We start from the raw sequence: 20,609 nt of genomic DNA on the forward strand, positions 1-20,609 counted from the left end.
CAGGAAAATAAATGCAGAAGCTCTACCTTAAGTATTCAGTAAGCACTTTATAACCTCTAATAGGGATGTAAGGTCTAAACCAGTGATTGGTCCCCTGAGCAGCTTCTGACTACATTGGTTGGAACGCTGGCTCAGGAGCCAGACATGATCTAGTCCTAAGTGGTGTAGAATCTGTAGATGAAGAAGCCTCAGCACAAAGTGCTTAGAGTTGCTGAGCTGTTGTTTTTGCTTCAAATTGCTTTCTAAATGTAGGGTTAGCCTTAGAAACAGAGAAGGCTTTAGCTTCTGTCACCATGCGTTCATATTCATTTCTTCAGTGCTATTTAAACTTGAGTATATCGTTTAGTGAGTAATTAAAAATATTGAGAAAATTCTTGTGCACGCTTTTACTGTTTGGGAGCTTTATTTAAGCAGTCCTTGTATCCTGGACAACATAGGCATAACAGCACTTTCAGAGTATGCTAATAAAGATTAGAACCCTGGGAAAGTGGTGTGATAGGCTTCTCTGGGCAGAGTAAATATGTGATTTGAAGCAAGAATATCTGCTGTGGAGGTCAATTGAATTTAAAACTAATATATTCTTTCATTCTTATCAGAAAAGTCTTCAGTCAGGGAAACTACGTAAGTGGTTTTATTTTTTATCCAATTGAACTGGCTCAAAGATTGTCCTGCTTTTGTCTGTTTTGATCCGTCTGATACTAGTTTCCCTATTTTATAGCTTCATGAATACTATGGATGCTACTATTGCTCAGCCCCAAGGACAAACTGAAAAGATGTTAAGTTATAAAGTATCTGACCTTGGTACATTTTCTGTACATGAACAGAAGATTTAAGACAGTGTCAAAGAGTTTAGAGGAAGAAGAAATCTAATGCCTCTCTAACATAGCAGAATGACTGTGCAAAGAAGGCTTTTAAGTTAACAAGACCATGCAAGCTAATTTGTGACTGATATTACAAATTATGTGCAGATTCCTTCAACTTGTTTGAATTAACTCTAGGGATATTTTTAGAGCAACTTTGTTTGGTTTAATGAAAAATATTTTAAGTCATTAGTCAATGAAAAAGTTATTTAATTATATGAGGGTGTAAATTATCATATGCATATGCCATCTTTATTATCTGTTATAAAATATGTCTGTTCAAGTTTATATCCTTGGTTAAAATGGTCAAGTTTCCTCTTAGTAACTTCTCTGCTTTGCTTGCAGGTCGTATATAAAAATAATGATGTCAGGTTGGAGTTATCTCGACTTGCCAAGCAAGGAGATCCTAAAATGAAGATTCATGGGGTTGTAGCATTTAAATGTGAGAACGTTGCAACCTTAGATCCAATCACGTTTGAAACACCAGAGTCTTTCATCTCTTTGCCAAAGTGGAATGCCAAGAAAACAGGCTCAATATCATTTGACTTCCGTACAACTGAGCCAAATGGCCTGATTCTTTTTAGCCATGGAAAACCAAGGCACCAAAAAGATGCTAAGCACCCACAGATGGTGAAGGTTGACTTTTTTGCTATTGAGATGCTTGATGGCCACCTCTACCTGCTATTAGACATGGGATCAGGTACTATAAAAATAAAAGCCTTGCAGAAGAAGGTGAATGATGGTGAATGGTACCATGTGGATTTTCAACGGGATGGACGGTCAGGTAAGTGCCTTTTTAAAAAAATATTCAGTATGGGTTTTTTGTTGTGTCTGAGAGAATACTGGGTATATATTATGTTGCCACCATTAAAGTTGTGCATCATCTGAGAAGTAAAGCAAATATAAGAAGTAATTACTGTCAGGCAATAGAACACAGTGATTTGCAGAGCAAAATATCTTATGTTAACATTTATTGGGTAATCAGGTACTTAATCTTGCAAGTAAGTGTGCTGTGTAGTTCAAAACCAAACAGTAATCTCCGTATGTGCTTGCTTACACTAAAGAGCTGAAGTGGCAGTTTCAAGAATAGAGATCAAACACAAAAGAATTACTGAATGTGATCTCCAACATAAGAAATAGTTGGCCCACAGAAACAACACTGACCTTCAGATCATGTCAGCAGATCTCTGCGTAATTAACTGATCTGCTAATGAATGGCTAACAACACATATCAGAAGAAATGCAAATAAGTGACTTGCTATATTTTGTCATTATGATTCTTATTCTGTGGTAGTTTACTTGACAAATGTTCTCACTGAAAAGGGTAAAAATAAAGAATTCATAAACTCTTTCTAATGCTACTGAGATTTGTTATAGCATAAAATGTATTTGACTAGTGAAATTGTCCTTGTGTTTCAGCTGCATCTGGTCTTGAGTATATATCTTGACTTCAGCAAATAATCAATAACCATTAACTGAAGAACAGATCTGCTCTATGGTATCTTTCCTATAGTTAATCCTTGGATTTGGAGAGAGAGAATGTACTGAGTGTAATTCAGTCCATCAAAGAATTTTCTGATTAATATCAGTATCTAATCTGAAGTTTTTTCCACTCTGAAATTGAGTGTTGAAAAAATGTAAACTCTTTCTTTGGGATTTTGTGGGGTTTTCCACACTTTCTTCCTTCTGGTGACTCCTTTTCCATGACTTGCATTTGTAATTTCTTTCTGAAACTTCATTCCCCAAAAAGCTATTTTTTTATGACTTCTTACTACCCAGAAATTAAATTTCAGATGAAGTGAAGGTAGGTGCAGATTTAAATTGAAGATTTTGGTCAAATCCATGCTGAAAGTCAGACCAAATTCAATTGATCAGTCTGCCCTAGGATTATGAAAAATAGTGATTATTTGATTCCTGGGCTGTGCAGCTTTGACTTCTAATTGTGGAGAGTTTGATTTTCTGATTATATGTCAGTTGCTTATTTACATTTTTTGAGGTCAAAAAAACCTCCAAAACAAACAAAAAGCTAAACAAAAAAACCACAAAAAGCAAACAATGCACAATTTCTCGAAGTCCTCAATTGGGATTGAATATCCAGTGGTTCTGCTATTTACACTCCAATTTTCATTTCAGGCTTCCTTCTTAAGTGCTGTTTCATTGATTCATATGAGGCAGTAAATCCTGTAATTATCATGCCTGTGGGACTCCACTGAAAGCAAAGTTAGTTCTTACATCCAAAGTCAACACAACTGTAAAGAAAATAAATAAATACCCAGCAATTGTGTACATTTGAAAATATGCTCCGCACTTTCATTGCTTCACAAAAACTGGAGATTACAAGTACCATTAAGAATGTTTAGGGCACACTTTATTTAACTATTGATGGACATCAGCAAGAATGTGGACTGATTTTAGAATGGATGCACCTGGTGTTCAGGAATGCATATTATTTTTAAGTAGAATTATAGTCAAATATGCATGTAAAATAAAAAGTAATCCTGCTGATGAATCATCTATGATCAAGATAAATAAAGTTCACCTTTTCACTCTGAGCATAGTACCTACTCACCTTAAAACACTTCAGTGTTACTACAAATACTTAATAAATATGTAAGCGTATGAACTGACTGAATTTTTAGTCCCTCTGAATTTTTAACTGAAATCTGAACCAGACATCAAAGATTTTTCGTGATTTTAATACATATGATAACACTTCACAGTAGAAGTACCGATAACCATGGCAGTGCTGTTATTTTTTGTAATGGGAACATTGGCTGAGTAATATCTTAGGCTGTCAGATTTAACCAAGTAAAATCACTGCCTGTCAATTAAAAAAACCAATGAACTTGTGTTCCTATTTTCTTCTGATTGAAAGAGGAAGTACCAACATGTTATGTTTAGATTATTTCTTCATGACTTACACATGCTTTTTTTCATGAATAAAAAAATCCACTTTACTATTCGAGGAAGCTTTTTCATTTATTTTCTCTAGTTGAAATCAAATATACTGGAAATCATACGAATGTGATCACTTTTCACTTGCTTACCTTAAGAATTTCTGTGTAAGAATGAATATACCTCGTATTAAAGTAAAAAAAAAAAGAGGCTTTTCTGAGAATTTCTTGTTGCTGATAACAAAATACTTCCCAGTCTATGAGGTAAGGAGGAAGAGATTCCCCTGTTAATGAATAAGTAGCTCAAATAACCTGTGATTTATTTTTTTTTAAAGTGGTTTGATGTCTCACACCCTTTTAGTCCTAGCCTTCAAATCCAGTGCAGAGTGGTTCCCTCAGATAATAGAAAGCTGTGACATTTTTCAAGGAGCTTTCCTAATTTCCTTGACTTTCATATTAGCTGGATCAGCAAGTAGTCGATTTATTTTTCATTCTTTGCTCTCTTCTGGATTCTCAGTCACAGGGAGCATCCGCTGTAAAATACTGACTTTGCCAATGCCTGTATGGGACTGCAGTGGGAGAGATGTAGGGAATGAGAGGACATTTTAAAGTTGTGCTTATCCAAAAACTAGTGAATAGGGTCTCACTAGTTATTCTGCTGATCACCTCAGATTTTGGAAGATACAAGGAAGAGGGAAGAGACAGTGCCCTTAAATTTTCTTTTGCTGAAGGAACTTTTGACCTGTTATTCCTTTAGAAGTTTTTCACCCTAAAGTCATTTCTTGCTGTCTGTAAAACCTATGTTGAGCACTTCCTTACCTTGAAAGCAGATCTTTGGTGAGAAGGAACTCCCAAGACCCTATTTCCCAGCATTAATTAAAGGATGATTTCATTCCTCCTCCACTGCTCCACCTTTCTTGCTAGGTATGCAGCAGAGGAAAGGAAATACATGTTTTCCAGCAGTCTGTCTTTATTTTTATTTTTTTTTATAAGATATAGAACAGAAAGCACAAACTGATGCCAACTGCTGTGTCCTCTCACATGAGCTGAGTTCCCTTCCAGTATTAATGGTTATTCTGATTTCCTGTGAAGGACGGTAGCTTCATATCTGCTTCACATATTCCCTCGAGCTTGGCCATGAGCAGTATGCTGTGGTCACGGTCCTTACCACAGCTATTATATTATACTTTAACACACAAGATGTGAAGTGCATTTTTTTCACCATTTCTTAATAAACAAATACACTTTTCATGTGCACAAAAAAGCATCTAAACAGGCCAAAAAGGAAAGCAGAGAGATCAGAATACTTGTAGTTATAATCTTCGTACTTAACTGATCACAACTGAGACAAGGTTTAGAAATACATTTGAGTTTCTTACACGCAGGCTTATGAAAAAACAAATTGCTGAGATAATGAATATGATTGGAGAGGCTCATTAACTCATACCTAAGGGAAGTGTTTGTCTGTTCTGCTCTTAACTGTACTGCCAACTCTGCAGTAAAACAATTGCGGAAAAAAACAAACTGCAAAAAAAAAAAAATTCAACCCATGATCGTGAAGCAGCTGTAAAGGTCTTCGCTCACAGTTTTCCTTGTAACACAGTAGAGTTAGGTTTAATAACTGTTTTCTGAGACTTGAGTATTGTTTAAAATGTTAAACTGCTTACCATATTCAAGGATAACCTTGCCTAAGATGCGTTCATTCTGTGGAAATCGCTATTAGTGAAATCAGAGGGAACTTACTCATCTTGACAACCTTCAGTTGTGTATGGCAGCGTAAAACAGAATGTACCAGTATGTGTTCATGGGTAGGCAACACGTAGAGGGCTAAGATGCCACTTAAATTTTGTACTGAAGTTAGAGTTTCAGCTAAATACCAGAAATTATCTCTACAGCATGTATTTTGAGTTTAACTATAACCAGTATCTCACTGTAAGTAGTGCTTTGTTGATGTCCATTACATGTGTTGGTGTTGCAGGTTCTTTTCTTTATGGGCACACTTCAGTGTACTCCTTCCCCCATCTTTTAAAAGCTGCCAGATTTATGTGTTGCTATTTCAACAAATGTTAATAGTTTACTATTTGAGATATTTTAAGGAAAGTTCTTACAATGGTCCTGTCAGTGTTCTTAATTTATTCATGAGCTTATAGAAAACTTGAAATGTGGTGACCCTCAGAGGTCCTCTTTTACCTCTCCAGTGAAAGTCATGATAACGTACTTGCATGAGTCTTGACAGGTGTGTGTTTACTAACCCAGCAGCGGACACTGTATAACCTCCCCATTTCATCATTCATAAACCATGTATTTCTATACACAAAACAAGACATTTTGCCTGTAACTTCCTTATTCAAAGCAGGCAGAAAATACACAGAACCTTTTCCTATGTCACAACTCCATACTTTTTATGATTTAAATGCTATTATGTCAGTCTTCAGTTTTCCTCATTGATTAAGAAAACCCACATGCTTCTTATATTTCATGTTCTGCAGCTGCTGACCATTTTTATTCTTACCTTCTGCAGTCTTCTCAGCCCATCTACATCTTTCCTGGAGTTCAAAGTCAGTCTTGCCAGTGCTTCGTAGAGCTGTATGATAGGCTTCTCTACGCCTCCCAATATGTTTCCCATTTTGCTCATACGTATGTTACGGTTGACTTAGATTGTTGACTCTTCCTTTTTAAGAACTGCCTATTAATCAGTTATCCTTTGAGCCAATAATTCTTGATGGAAATCATAATTTCATTAGTTTTTCTCACTGTTCCTCCAGTACATAAGCATGTTTTGGAATGTTTACATTGCATTTTGCTCTGAAGCACTGTAGAATCAATGTCTGTAGATCATTATAAGACCCTTAAATTTACGTCCAGTTTCTGGAGATAAGAAATGATACCTATTTTTAGAGTCTGAGGGTAGATCATGAATTCTCAGACTAAATAAATCACCCTACAATCTCTTATCTTTCAGGTTTTTTTCTTTTTCTTATTTCAGGCTGGAATAAACCAATGCTATCAGTTTTTCTCCATTTATTTCTTTTTCTGGTAGATATACAGACAATATTTCCTACTTTGAGTATTAAAACCAACTTTGTAAGGGAGCTTCTTTTTTTCCTGGCAGACATTACTGCCTTAGCGATGCTCTTTTCAAATAAACAGTTTAACTACTAATGTGGTTATGGGTACTCTTATGCTAAGTACTATGCAAAGATATAACTGAAAGGATGGTTCCTGCTACAAATATGTTAGAATTTAAGGTTATAGTTTTCTCTCTTTTTTGAGAAGCCAACACTCTTCTTAATCTGCTGCTGCTCCATCATATTCTGTTGTCTGGAGATTCTGTAAAATGCAATGCCTCCCATTCTTTTCCCACTTATCCAACATAGCAATTCTGATGTGAGAAAACAAATGATTAACTGTTTCCTGTTCTGACACATACAACATTTTTATGCTCTATTCGCTTCCCTTCTTCCTGCTTCTCTGGAATGTGATATCTCTTCACGCTCACAAGTCGAAACATCCAGATGGATTGGAGCATGCTGTTTATTTGACAGAACAATTCCTTTTAATCTGCCTATAATTCCCAGAGAAATTTGGATTGAAACCTAGCAAAGGGGGTGCACATTACTATCCCCAGATTCTGTGATAGATCTGCCATTGTCATGAAGTCCAACCTGAGATAGTTTCAATAGAACTTGAAAACTTTCCATCGGGAAAGATGACAGGCTTAAAAATCCAACCAACTGAAAAAACCCAACTAGATTAAACAGTACAGTGTAGGCCCATATTGTATGAGCTTGAGTTTTGAATATTATTTTTTTATATATTTGATACTCTTCTTTGCCCCCTCTCCCCATTCTTGGATTTTTTTTCACTTGCATTTGCAAAGCAATTAATAAGTAAAGTTTGCATTACCTAGGTGCGTTACCTAGGTACATAAAAGGTAATTTGGATACCAACAGCAGTGATGGTTGTATGGCTGTCTGGACATGCTGCTAGGAGTTCAGCCAGAAACTAGGATAAGCCAGTAAGTGATAGCATGAAACACTTGATGCCCAGGCATGGGTTTTCCAGTGTTAGTTAGACTAAAGCCTATTTGTATTATAGCCATAATTCCTGTTCTGGACAGTGTGCTGTATTGTATTTTGGTCAAGCTCCTATGTAACAGCTGAGGCAGAGTGAGTTATTAAAAGTCTGAGTCTTCTGCAGGTACCATTTGAATTAGTGTAGCTCTCAACAAAAAAAGATTAATTAAAGCTAACTTACAGTTTTATGATTAAGGGTAATACACAGTATCTAGGTTAGTTGAAATGTCATGGATATGTCCAGAAGTAAATTGAAAATAGTCCTGCTGGATAATAGGGATTCAAAACATGAAAAAGATGCACAGAAGAGTTGTTGCCTGTTTTAGTACCTGTAGTCATTAGATGCTATGATTACACTAAGATTTCAGAGGGTTTCTCTCAAGGGCTATTTTATGTAGTGTCATTTCTTGGGGAAGGGAAATGTTCATTTCTTTAAAAAGCTGATTATATATATTCAAAATAATGCATAAGCTCTCTCCAGAGTAATCCTTTGACATAGAGAAAAAAATTGTCCTGCTTCAATATACTACCTAACTATAATTCACAGTCACAAGAGTGTAGTGGTGATCTACAGTTCCCTTTATCATTCACCTTTCTCAGCCTTCTGTGCTTACAGAACTTACATTTTTAAACCACTGTGTTAATGCCACAGCTACACTGACTGAGATTTACCTGTCTCTGTGTGTTGAAAACCATCAAGGCTTAGTTGATTTTTTTTTTTTTAATAGGTATAGAGCCCTAGATGTCTTCTAGCATCAAGCATAGCTTGAAAACTCTAGTGCAGAAAACAGCACTGTGCAAATACATGAGCTTGAGGCTGGAGATCAAAGTTATCTTGTGCCTTTGGGAGTGCTGCCTAAACACAGGTGTAAAAGCACTGATTCCAAAATTAACCCGTACAGCAACATGGTGCAAGCAGGCAATAATGGCAGTGAGAAATACTTGAGCCCATGTATGATTTGTATTTACAGCACCTTTAGTTTGTTTTTTTAAAAGTGGAAAAGGTGCTATTGCCTATAAGCCATCCTTCTTGATACCTAGGATGCTTTCAGAAAAGTTAGTTATCATGGGTTAACAGGTCATTTACGGGTGTCCTTATTTGATGCAGCTGATGAATAAAATCAAACCAGAATATTTATGCTTGTATGCCTGAAGTCAGATCTATAGCAAGTGTTCCATACAAGTGCCAAGTTTTGCCTCAAGAATCTGAGCAGCAATACAAATATTTAGATTTAGCTAAATATAATAGTTTTATCAGTTAAAAAAAAGGTGAAGATTTGCAAGGAATAGGGTCTTCGTTCAGCATGTCTATTTCTTATTGTTAAGACTGTAAGTTCGCTTTATACCTATGTGATTATTCAACTGCATAAAAAACATTTCTGATAATACAAAAAAGGGGAAACTGACCACATCCTCAAACATTATTTCAGGATGCTCATAGAGATGTACAAAGGCTATGCAAATCATCATCTTCTTAGATCTCTTCTGATAGTAGGGAGGCTGTTTGTAGTAGTAGTATCCCACCCTTCTGAAATCCACGTGTCTTAAGTCTCACATGGGAGTTGGATCTCCTGAGACCTCTACCCCAAAAAGCTTTTACTAAAGGTCCAAACTTTTTAGATATTAATTCTGTCCATGTTGTTCAAGTTAATCTACTGAGCCAAGAGAAAAATATTCAGATAAAATTTGCAGCTTGCACAGAACACCTCTTCATTGCTAGAAATGAAGCCAACATTTTGGGATATATTCAAGTCAGAGAGTGATCTTTCTCTGACCTGTATCTTCTTGCTTAAAATTCACGTTTTGGTGTTCATGCTATAAAAATCCTAAATTTATTCTTCTCATGCACTACTCCCACCACAGTGAAAATATTTTTGTTGATCAGTGTTATCTTCTGGAATCTGTGTTGTGCTGACAGTGGAAATAGTGAATCATACTAGTTTTATATATATGTCATAAACACATTGTGGAAATTGTGATTCTTCAGTGTCTTGTCACCATTAGTACACTTGTAATAATGCATCCAGCAGATAAGTTGTATAATGTGGCTAGAACATTATAAAATTCTGGTGACCTATATAATGTTTTGGTTTATATTTTGATTGCATTTCCAACCATGTAGAATGGTAAGGAGTCACTTTTGTAAAGATTTACATGAGGATTCTTTTTTCAAGTGATTTTTACCTAGTAAATAAAATTACATTTTTTTGCCATCAGTATGTTTTGTGATTCCATATACTAAATGTGGTGGTCTGCCTGTTCAAATTGTAAAAATTGGACATCTTGTTACTTTCAAAAAATGCAGCGAAAACATTCTTTACAGTTGATTACAGTCTCTTTTTTCAAAGACTTTGTAGGAGCAGAACTTTATTTTAAGCTTACTTTTGTTTGTTTACTTTTTTAACTTAAATGGAAAAGATACATCTAATTTCCTGAGGTTCTATATACATCCTCTCCCCCTCTCTTTGTAACACGCACACATTTCAAGGTAAGTATCAGAGGCATTGAATTTCCGTCTAGGTGCACATCACTATCTTTTTAATGATTGCCTGTCTGGCAGCTGATGAGAGTGTTTTCCTTCTGCACTTTAAGAAAAAAACCTTATCCAAAGTCCACTGAAAGTGGAGAGAGTATTTTAAAATATTGTGTCTTTGCATCTAAACCAGAGACACATCTTTGCCTCGCAGCCTGTCAAGGCAGCCTCACTCTTACTGCTTTGAAGCCCATATGAGGTAGTGAGGGTATATTTTAGTTGTTGGGCAAGCAAGGTATTTCTGAAAATAACTCTGAAATGCCTTCCCTCTATCCCTACAAGATTGATAAGGAGGTCTTGACTTTTTATATTGTGACTATGAGGTCTCGTGCATAAATGTTGTTACATCGTTCACTGTACTATGTTGTAATTAAAATAATGCTGCAAATTATTGTATAGTTGTACAAATAGCATAACTATGCTTCATTTATAGATATGTGCCAGGAGCTAATGTGTGGTGTGTAGATTAATGAGTAGAACAGCAGTACCAAAATCTTGTAAATGTCTCAAAAATCTTGTTTTTTCTTCTTTTCTTCTCAGGGACCATATCTGTGAACACATTACGTACACCATATACTGCACCAGGCGAAAGTGAAATCCTTGATTTGGATGATGATTTGTATCTTGGAGGCTTACTAGAAAATAAAGCAGGCCTTGTCTTCCCAACAGAGGTGTGGACAGCACTTCTCAATTATGGATACGTCGGCTGCATTAGAGATTTATTTATTGATGGTCAAAGCAAAGATATTCGACAGATGGCTGAAATTCAAAGTACAGCTGGAGTAAAACCTTCATGCTCAAGAGAAACTGCAAAACCTTGCCTTAGCAACCCCTGTAAAAACAACGGTGTATGCAGGGATGGGTGGAACAGATATGTTTGTGATTGCTCTGGGACGGGGTACCTTGGCAGATCGTGCGAAAGAGGTAGGTTCCTTGAGAGGGCTGCATTTCTGCTTTGTAGAATTCTGCACAATGATTAAAAATGGCAAAATATCATTAACTCTCCTGAGGCAGAAAAAGTATCCTTGATTTCGCTTGACGTGAGGCGGAGCCCTGCTCTAGACTGAAAGAAGTAACTCTAGAGGAAGAATCTTAGGGGAGATTCTAAGATGCATGAAGAAATATTAGTTTGCCATGACAGAGAGTCAGTACTTCTCAATGTATCTTAAAAAATATCTTCCTTTGTGTCTTACCATACATTGCTGAGTTCTGAAAAGTGTTATGAAAGTGATTTCAATTATTGTTGCATTACTAAACTGTCACATTTCCGTTCCAAACTGCTGTCTTGTTCTATGCTTATTTATGTCAATATCACTGTGTAATTAAATTTACTTTAAAATCCACAGTATCACTTAAATCCATGGCCAGAACTTCAGCTGTGAGTCAAATCTAAATAATCCCTGTAGGAATCTATATTTCTTAACTTTTTTTTTAAAAAAAAAACACACCATCCTACTACTCAAGCAAATAGTTTCTACTTATCTTAAATCACTGATTATCCCGCTTCCCGAGGAAAAGGTAAGTGTAAACTTGACAGACCCCATTTATCTAACTGGAAAGGTGAACAGTGGCAAGGAGGACAGATGTTGAGGTTAGCTTATAGGAAGAAAACTCTGTAATTTATTTATAATTACAGAGTGTGCTAATAAGAGATTTTAATGTGAGTAGGTCATGTAGTTTAACCCCAGCCAGCAACTAGGCATCATGTAGCTGCTCACTCACTGCTCCCTGCTGTGGGAAAGGAGAATCTAGGGGCGGGAGGGAACGAAAAAACAGTAACTTTTGGGCTGAGGTAAGAACAGTTTAATAATTAACATAGAATAAAATATAATAACAATAATAATGTTGAAATATAATAATAATAGTAATTAAAGGAACATCATTAAAAGGAAGAATAATAAAAACAAGCGATGCACAATGCAGTTGCTCACCACCCACTGTCCAATGCCCTAGCAGCGATCTGCCCCCCACCCTGGCCAACTCCCCCCAGTTTATATACTGGGCATGACGTGCTGTGCTATGCTAGGGGATATCCCTTGGGCTAATTCGGGTCAGCTTTTCTGACCATGCTCCCTCACAGCTTCTCGTGCACCTGCTTAATTGGCAAAACAAGGGAAACGGAAAAATTCTTAACTTATCCTAAGTGCTACTTAACACACTGATGGTTTAGTCTCTGCTATCGATATTATTCTCAAACTAAACCCACAACACAAAAACTGAACCGGCTAATAGAAAGAAAATTTACTCTACTCCAGCTGAAACCAGGACAGTAGGTAAACAAAAAGCTTAGTTAATATTTAAGTGTTTATTTTTATCCTCATTGGAATAGGAGACGTTTCAGTCTCACGAGTGACACAGTACAGTTCATTTTCAAGCTGATATCTAAACATAAATTTTATTGGCTGGGAAAATAAGTTTTCTCCATGTAGTTTGATTCATTGTTCTAGTTAGTAAGATGAAATGAAAATGTATTTTTAAAAAATAAAAACATGATGAATGTTTTAAATTACACATAAATAGACATTTATGTAGAATTAATACCATCATATTATTAGCATTGGCAAGTAGATTTGCAACTTCTTATGTTTTTCCTGTCTTATTTTTTGAATGTACATGCCTTTGGCTCATGTCCAGTTATTCTGAGATCTCCAGATTGTTCTGTTACTGGTGGAGTGAAGCTGGCAGAGGGCATAACCGAGCTGTCTGATGCATTACAAAAGCCTTCAGTTAAACATGTCTGGTGTACCACCCTGTGGCAAAATTCTGCTATTACATATGGCAGAATTAAAAATAGAGTTTGCATTTTTTTCAACTTGAGAGCTAGAAAACGTACTTTAGAGACAAAAACAGTTCTGCAAGGAGCTTAAAAGCAGGCTTCGTCATAGCAATTTCTAATTAAATATATTTGAGAGGCGGTAGTATTTTTTTATAGAAACCTTTGTCTTTATTTTCCATACTTGATTTTCAAGTATCTTCCAGTATAAATGTTGATTTTGCCAGTACATTCCCCTCATGGGAATAGTGGTGCTGTGGTGGTGCTGGTGGCTTCTCTACAGTGGTATTTGTTTTTTGCCCAACAGAAATACGTGCAGCAGTTCAGACAGAATGGGATAATTTCCTGCTCTTGGGTTTCCCTCTCACGAGGAAACTACGCTGAAAGGAGATCTCTTTCCAGTAATATTCATATCCCAAGTGGTCATGCATTAATAAGATTATAGCTTTTGGGATTCTGCAAGCGATGCATTGGCATCCTACCACACCAAGTTGTTATAAATACTACCCATGTGTAGTAACCGACAAACTTTGGTACTTGGTGATAGAAGCAACACAATTGTAATTGTTCAAACTAATTTAAATAAAATATAAATATATTCCTTTCAAGAAACAATACAGTTTCACAAAGAAAAGAAAGCATTAGAGTAAGATATAGGAGATTAAGCAAATGGAATATTTAACTTAATATTCGGTGATTTGAGATATCTTCAGTAATCAAAAGCATGTAGCTACTTCTTAGGACTATCATTTATATTTCATACTGTTTCCCCTAAAATAGGAGTATTAACATCCATATATGGCTGTATCACGTACAATACTGCATCTGAAATAATTTCAATCACTTTAGCAGTGCACAAAAAATGTGGAACACAGCTCAGTTCTACTTTAATTTCAGTATACTTAAAAATAATAATTTTTTTTTTATACCCATGTGCTTTTTACCCTGTTGCAAGTTATTCTTGATTTTATTCTTAATTTTCAGTAAGGTTAAACATGAGTATAATCTGTAGATTGGCTTTAGTAGATTACGGAAACTACAGCAGATGGATGGACAGATGCCACAGCAATATAATTTGGCTTCCTGTGTTACTTTGATTGTGGATCACAATATGTGACTGCCTTTCAGCAAAGCCATTTGCAGGTGTGTAATTTTGACAGGATGGCTAGGAACAATGCAAAAGAGTAGATGCATCAAACAGTGATAAGAAAAAGTAGGAATACAAAGAAAGATTTATCAAAGGGGTATTTCTGAGGAGAAAATATATTTAAATTAGGGTTTGTGTGTGGACATTTCCACATTGTGCATGCACACATAGCTGCGTACACACACATATAGATAAAAAAATAATTAAATACAGCTCTCATTTCTTGCATTATCTCTGGATGCTCTAAAATTTTAAGAAAGAAGAAAAATACAGGTAATATGATGAGAGATGGTATAAAGAATTGTGTGTTCAAAATCATATAGAAATTCCCTCTCTGAGTTTAATTGGTCCTGTGTGTTAAAGTTCTAGCACCCTTACAGCATAGCTTAAGACCTCAGACCTGAAATAACAGTGGTGAAGAAATTAGGAGGAATCATTTCAACTTCTATTGAGATATTATCTGCATCTCAAGTATTGTTTCTATCAGATTGGTGGAAAAGATTCCTTGTGATTCACCAGCGTGGAGTGAAGTAGCTGCAGATAATGTAGCTGAGAGTACACCTGAGAAGAGAACAAAAGCTGAAAGTTTGAATCAGTAGCCATGAATATACTTGAACATTGACATAATATGAATTTATAGGAGTAAAACCATACCTATCAGTGAGTTTTCAGGACGGGATATTGTTGCTCTACTTATACAGGGTGAGTGAGCAAACCTGAATACTTTGTTACTGATGATCCCAGTTGTTCACAGACTTCCTGGCACGGCTTGGGACTGTGTCATCTGTAATTTTCTGGGCAAAGTTTGTGTCTGATTCTGGAGACAGCAGACACAGAGGGTGATCTCATGTTTTAAAAATGGTGGACAATTATTGCAGGCAATTTGAAACTGAAAAGGAAAAAAAATAATAATTCTGTCTTGGAGACTTTAGAGGCACCACAACGGGTCCAGAGGAAACAAGATCCTGTTTTTTAATTAAAATACATACTGTAAGCATCCATATTTACCAGGGATCATCTTGCTAAAAGTAACACAAACTTGACTGCAAACTTATGAGGAAGAAAACTGAAATTCAAATGCCTAGTTCATACTTCTTTCACTTCAAATTGAATAAGCTGTGAATTGAAGAGAAGCATCTATTCAGAAAATTCTGAATCTGACAGGGCATTTCCAAAGTTAGAAACAGGTGTAAGAAATTTTCTGTAAGAGTAGGTGCCTCAGTCTCTTCAGCAGTTTCGATAATCCCAGCCCAAGTGAAAACTGCAGTCCTGAATCTCTCCTCATATCAGTACTAGACTGTGCATCCTTGGTGATAGGCACAGAACTGATGATGGAGGTTTCTAGTCCTGGAGATTTTATTTAGAAACACACTCAAGAAAAAAACAGAGAGAGGAACTGAACTCTTCAATGGTATTATTTTATTATTATCTTTGTTTCTTTAAGGGGAGTTGGGTTCTTTTTCAGCACAGAGGCAGCAAGGGGTTCTGTCGTGTTTGTAAAAATATCAGAGAAAGAATGCGTGAAATAGTTTTTAACGGTCTTTGAATTATATCTTACCGTTTATTTCATGTTAATAATTCCACCATGTGCATTTATTTGCTGCCACAAAAAATCATTAGTAATGTTTTGTAAGGATTTTCTGCGATTTCTCTTTTCAATGCTGTGCTTCCAGCACTGAAATGGTAGTAAAATTATTATTCCCTGCTGTAGAGACTCAGATTCTTTTAATGAATAGCACATTCTGAGCTAAACTTATGGTCTATTAGCATTTAATCTAATAATTAAGAGGAAGCTGAACAAGAAAAAAAAAAGAGACATTCTGCCAACATTTATGTGACAGAGATTAGCAGTGTAGATCTCAAAGAAAGATGAGACACATACCCCTTTGGAATTAGTCGATCCAAATAAAAAAAAAAATTAAAATGTTTAAAAAAAGTTAGGGGCAAAAATTAATACATACTTTTAGCTAAAATTTTACTTTGAGATTTGCATAACTCGTGTAACCCTTACTACCTCTCCTTGTCCAGGTCACTATCTTACTGTGACCAGCCCTTGCAAATTAAAATTCCGTTCTGGACAATGTAGGATGGAAGTAATTCTGTGAAACAGTTGAAACAATCTCTGGTTCCAAGAAAGTCAAAACAAAACAAGTCCCTCTTATTTCATATTCAGAACTGTTTTCTCCTACTGTGAGGAAAACAAAGTTCTCTGTTAATGCAGGCCACCAAGCATAATGATAGGGTAGTGGGGCATTGCCACAAAGAATTACAAGAAAGACATCAGTAAGGGAAAAGAGAACTCCTGGTGCTGTTGAAGGTCTCCTGAAGGTCTTGGATGTATGCTGTCCAGCCAAGACCAAAAGAACACCAGAATTTTTAGAGCTGAGAGTGGTCCTGAGTCAGGTGGAAGAGAATAAATGATTCACGTGGCAAAATCCAGGTTGCCACCCCTTAGAAAGGAACACAGTACTGAAAAACTATCATTCAACCTTATTAAGGTAGCAATAATTTATTAAATGTTTTAACAACAAAAGTTCATCCTGACAACAAAAGGTTTTCTTAACAGCACTTGTACCAGCAGACTCATTTCAAGTGAGTAAACTGAACATAGTTGTATTTTTTATTTTAGGAATATGTAGTGTCTTTGATCTTCAGTTACAGCTCTCACGGCAGTGCTAAATCTTCTTCCATCAAATCAGCCCTGCTTCCTCCCTGTTTGGTTTGGTTTGGTTTTTCTTTTTTTTTTCTTCTTTTTTTTCTGTGATACGTTTGTATTTAGAAAGGTTGTGACTTAGAGCTCCTCATACTGACAGGAGCTAGTGGACATGAGAGAGTTTTCTTACTGCCCCAGAGCTTTCAAGTCATTTGATTTTCTGTTCAGTCTCCTTGGTCTGTTCTTTGGAACATCTGTTTCCAGAATAACTGGCACAGTATGGTTTAGCAGGATTGAGTATCTAATCACATCAAGTCTGTTCACCATGGTGTTAACTACTCTCAGGTCATCTCTGATTAAATTAAGACAGTTCTGTTTCTCCTGTCTCTGTAATTTTCTAAAACACTTACTAATTGTAGGTAAGCCAACAAACAGTACCAGTAGTGATTCTGACAACTTTCTTTTACATTATTACAGGATAATTTATTAGCAACAGACCTCTAGTGTTGTTGAATGCTGTTCATCCTATAACCTCTGATTTTGCTAGTTTTATGAAAATGCTGAATGTTAATCCACTGAACGTGGTTTGTTTAATGGACAATATCAAATACATTTTATTTTCTCTTATACTAGCATGTGACGTAAACTTTTATGCCAGACTTGTTTAATTACCTAAATTGTGTTTACCTTGACAAAGGTCTTGGGAGTTTTTCATGCACAGACTAGACAGGGAGATATAGGCATGAATTGTAAGCCACACACCCTCCAAAAAAAATTTGCTATCAGTATTATCAGTCCTTGACAATACTATTGCGTGTAGGACCACAATACACCTTTGCTGTCAGTAAGTGTCTCCATTATACAGCAGCAAACTGAAGCATAGAGAGGCTACCAGTAGGTGTTCTCTGCTGTCTCTCTGCTTGTTGATCATTTGTCCTGTTACTGGGCAGGTAACTGATATCTTTTTCAGTGAGTTAAGGTGCCCTCAAGATTGCATCTTCGTCTAAGGAAGTTTCTGTAGCTTCCTGTTTTGATCTCATCATCTAACATTTCAACAATTTCTGAGACTGAAGGATTTGGCGTGGGTTGAAGAATGCTGGTGACACATGGAAGAAGGTAGAAGGTCTCTAGGGCATTAGCAGTAGCTAAACAATCAGATGTGTGTAAAGCAAGGCACATGGAGATATTTTGCCTTTCAGGTAGTGATTGTAGTTATGTGGTATGGTTAGTTTTGTATGTTACTGGAGAGCCTACAGAAATTCCTGGTGCTCTGCCCACTGACTGTTGGCTTGGGGTGAGGGATGTTGGTCAGTCGTGACTTTTTCCACCACGGTGTGCCACAGTCAGAGAGCCTGCGCCAAGGCTGTCGTGGTTGACTGGTCGCATTGCTTGATTGTCCTGCAAAAAAGGACTTCTCAATATGCCCCAGGAACAGATGTGTCCTTTTGCTTTCTAGGAATTGCTGTGCCTCCCTGTGAGCAGAAATGCTGCCTTTCTGCTACCTTTCTTATTACCAGCCTGCAGGCTGGGCAAGGAGACCCCGTGGCTGGTTGCTCTGGGGTCTCACAGGCTGTGCCTGCTCTGTGCCAGAGCCCCACGCCAGGAGGCTTTCCTCTAATGTCCGAAAGTGACATTAGGGTCTTTAAGATCTTACCCTCAATATGCCAAGTCCAGTCTTGTCTCTCCTATTGAGGCTGTCGTAGTGTTCATATGTGTGTGTTTAATTCTGTCATACGGCAATCACCGTGATCATGGAGCAACCTGCACTCCGTCCAAACCCTGCTGGGGAATTTTACCAGTTGGCTTTTTGCAAAGTGGATGATGTTTATTAACTGTGGTGGTTTATACGTGAAATATCCTGAGGTAATTATCTAGGTGGATGATAGTCAGACAATTTAATAGGCAGTAAGGTTTACCTGAATACCTTTTACTGGCTTTGACCTATTTTGAGTACTACAGGTCTACTCTTGCAAGCATTTCTTTATGTGTGATTTTTGCAGATCTGCTTCATATGCATACACAAATGGCTAGTTCATTAAAGAGCAATTTAGCTTCTTTGGAAAGCACCAAACTATGCCACTTAAAAAAAAACCTGAACAAAACCTAACACAAAACCCCCACCAATTTTGCTTATGTTTCCCAGTAGTAATAGTGATATGAAATATGTAATTTTTCTATGTCATACTGAGTGAATATACATTTACCATCTTCTCTTTGAGCAGTTTCAGTAAATACAGTGTAATTCCCTAATAACTTATTTTTCCCTTTATGTTTTCAGAGGCAACAATTTTAAGCTATGATGGAAGTATGTTTATGAAAATACAACTCCCTGTTGTGATGCATACTGAGGCGGAAGATGTTTCTTTACGGTTCAGGTCTCAGCGAGCTTACGGCATTTTAATGGCAACTACTTCTAGGGAATCTGCAGACACCCTTCGTTTAGAGCTGGATGCAGGACGAGTTAAACTAACGGTCAACCTAGGTAACAAACTCTTCCTCCCAGAAATTAACATTTTCTTTACATTTTTCTTTTTGCTTGCGAACATTTATGAAACGGCCTGTTTTAACATTAAAAGTAAACTGAAATGATATATAAGCACCTGTCAATGCAGCATTTGCGTATGTACATACACACACAAACACATGCCCATTATTATACTTTATTTTGTTTTCTTTTGCATTTTTGTATTCTTTATATAGTCTTAACATAATCCATTACAATATTTTTGTACTTTGTGTATTCTAAAAAGAGAAGACTAGTTCATCAGTGGTATATTTTGGGCTAAATTTTTACTCTTCGTTGTGGAAGACTGGTCTCCCTCCACAGCTTCTTCACAGTCCCAATTCCACAGTTTAAATGTGCAAGCTGAAACGACATGTATGTAGGTCAGCTCAGTTTTACCTCCACTAATTAATGTACGACATGCAAATGTATCAAAGAATTTCTAGTTTTAACACTGAAAATGTTGCAATCGGATATTCCCACTGATGGATTTCTTGGTCTCCTTTTTTTAGGTGTCAAATCTATAGTAAATCCATCTCCTCTTTTTTAAACAATTCTGTAGTGGTATTTTTTGTAGTATCGAACGATAACACAACCCTTCAATGCCCAAAGACTGCGGCCCTCAGCAAACAGCCGTGTGAACAGAGGAGGCACAAGCCCTTTTACAGAAAAATAAACAAACAAAAAAGTAAAATGATATATTAAAAATAGATTGGGTTTCCCAGTTTGAAATGTGATGGACAAAATGTTAGGTTATGGTTTTCTCTAGTTTTTAAAAAATAAATACAATTTTTCTGCCATGCTTATGAAGAAATGTGAATCGGAACCTGAAAGAGAACAGAAGTATGCTCAGGAAAGTGCACATTCAATGCAGTCATTCCCATTCAGTGGAATGCTATTTTTAAAGGGAATTAAGTATTATATTGTTTTAATCACAGAAAAAAAAATATTTTGAGAAAGCATGGAGGGGGATAGAAAAGGGAAAAAAAAAAAAAAAGAAAAAAAGGACTCATTTAGTCTTCCACTTCATACAAGTGCTGCTTCACTGCAACACTGCCCTGATGTTTTAGATTTAGATTTAGATTTTGGGAAGAGAGAAGGAGAAGGGGTCCCCCGGTTTCCTCTTCTCTTACAGTCCCCTCTAGCGCTGAGCCGGGGCTGGTGCAGGCT

At 36.5% G+C, this 20,609-nt stretch overlaps 1 protein-coding gene across 1 annotated transcript in view; it reads left to right on the forward strand.

Moving 5' to 3' along the window:
• Window positions 1-1,144: 1,144 nt before the first annotated feature.
• LOC104272776 (neurexin-1) overlaps window positions 1,145-20,609 on the forward strand; it is a gene marked incomplete at both ends in the record, with an annotated part of 71,391 nt that continues 51,926 nt past the window's right edge. Inside the window, 3 exons of the mRNA XM_009867864.1 lie at window positions 1,145-1,644; window positions 10,904-11,287; window positions 19,215-19,418. Of these exons, the coding sequence (XP_009866166.1) occupies window positions 1,145-1,644; window positions 10,904-11,287; window positions 19,215-19,418 (1,088 nt within the window). The remainder of the gene's footprint in view (window positions 1,645-10,903; window positions 11,288-19,214; window positions 19,419-20,609) is intronic.

This window comes from Apaloderma vittatum, unplaced genomic scaffold (assembly GCF_000703405.1).
Source record: "Apaloderma vittatum isolate BGI_N311 unplaced genomic scaffold, ASM70340v1 scaffold7874, whole genome shotgun sequence".
Lineage (NCBI taxonomy): Eukaryota > Metazoa > Chordata > Aves > Trogoniformes > Trogonidae > Apaloderma > Apaloderma vittatum.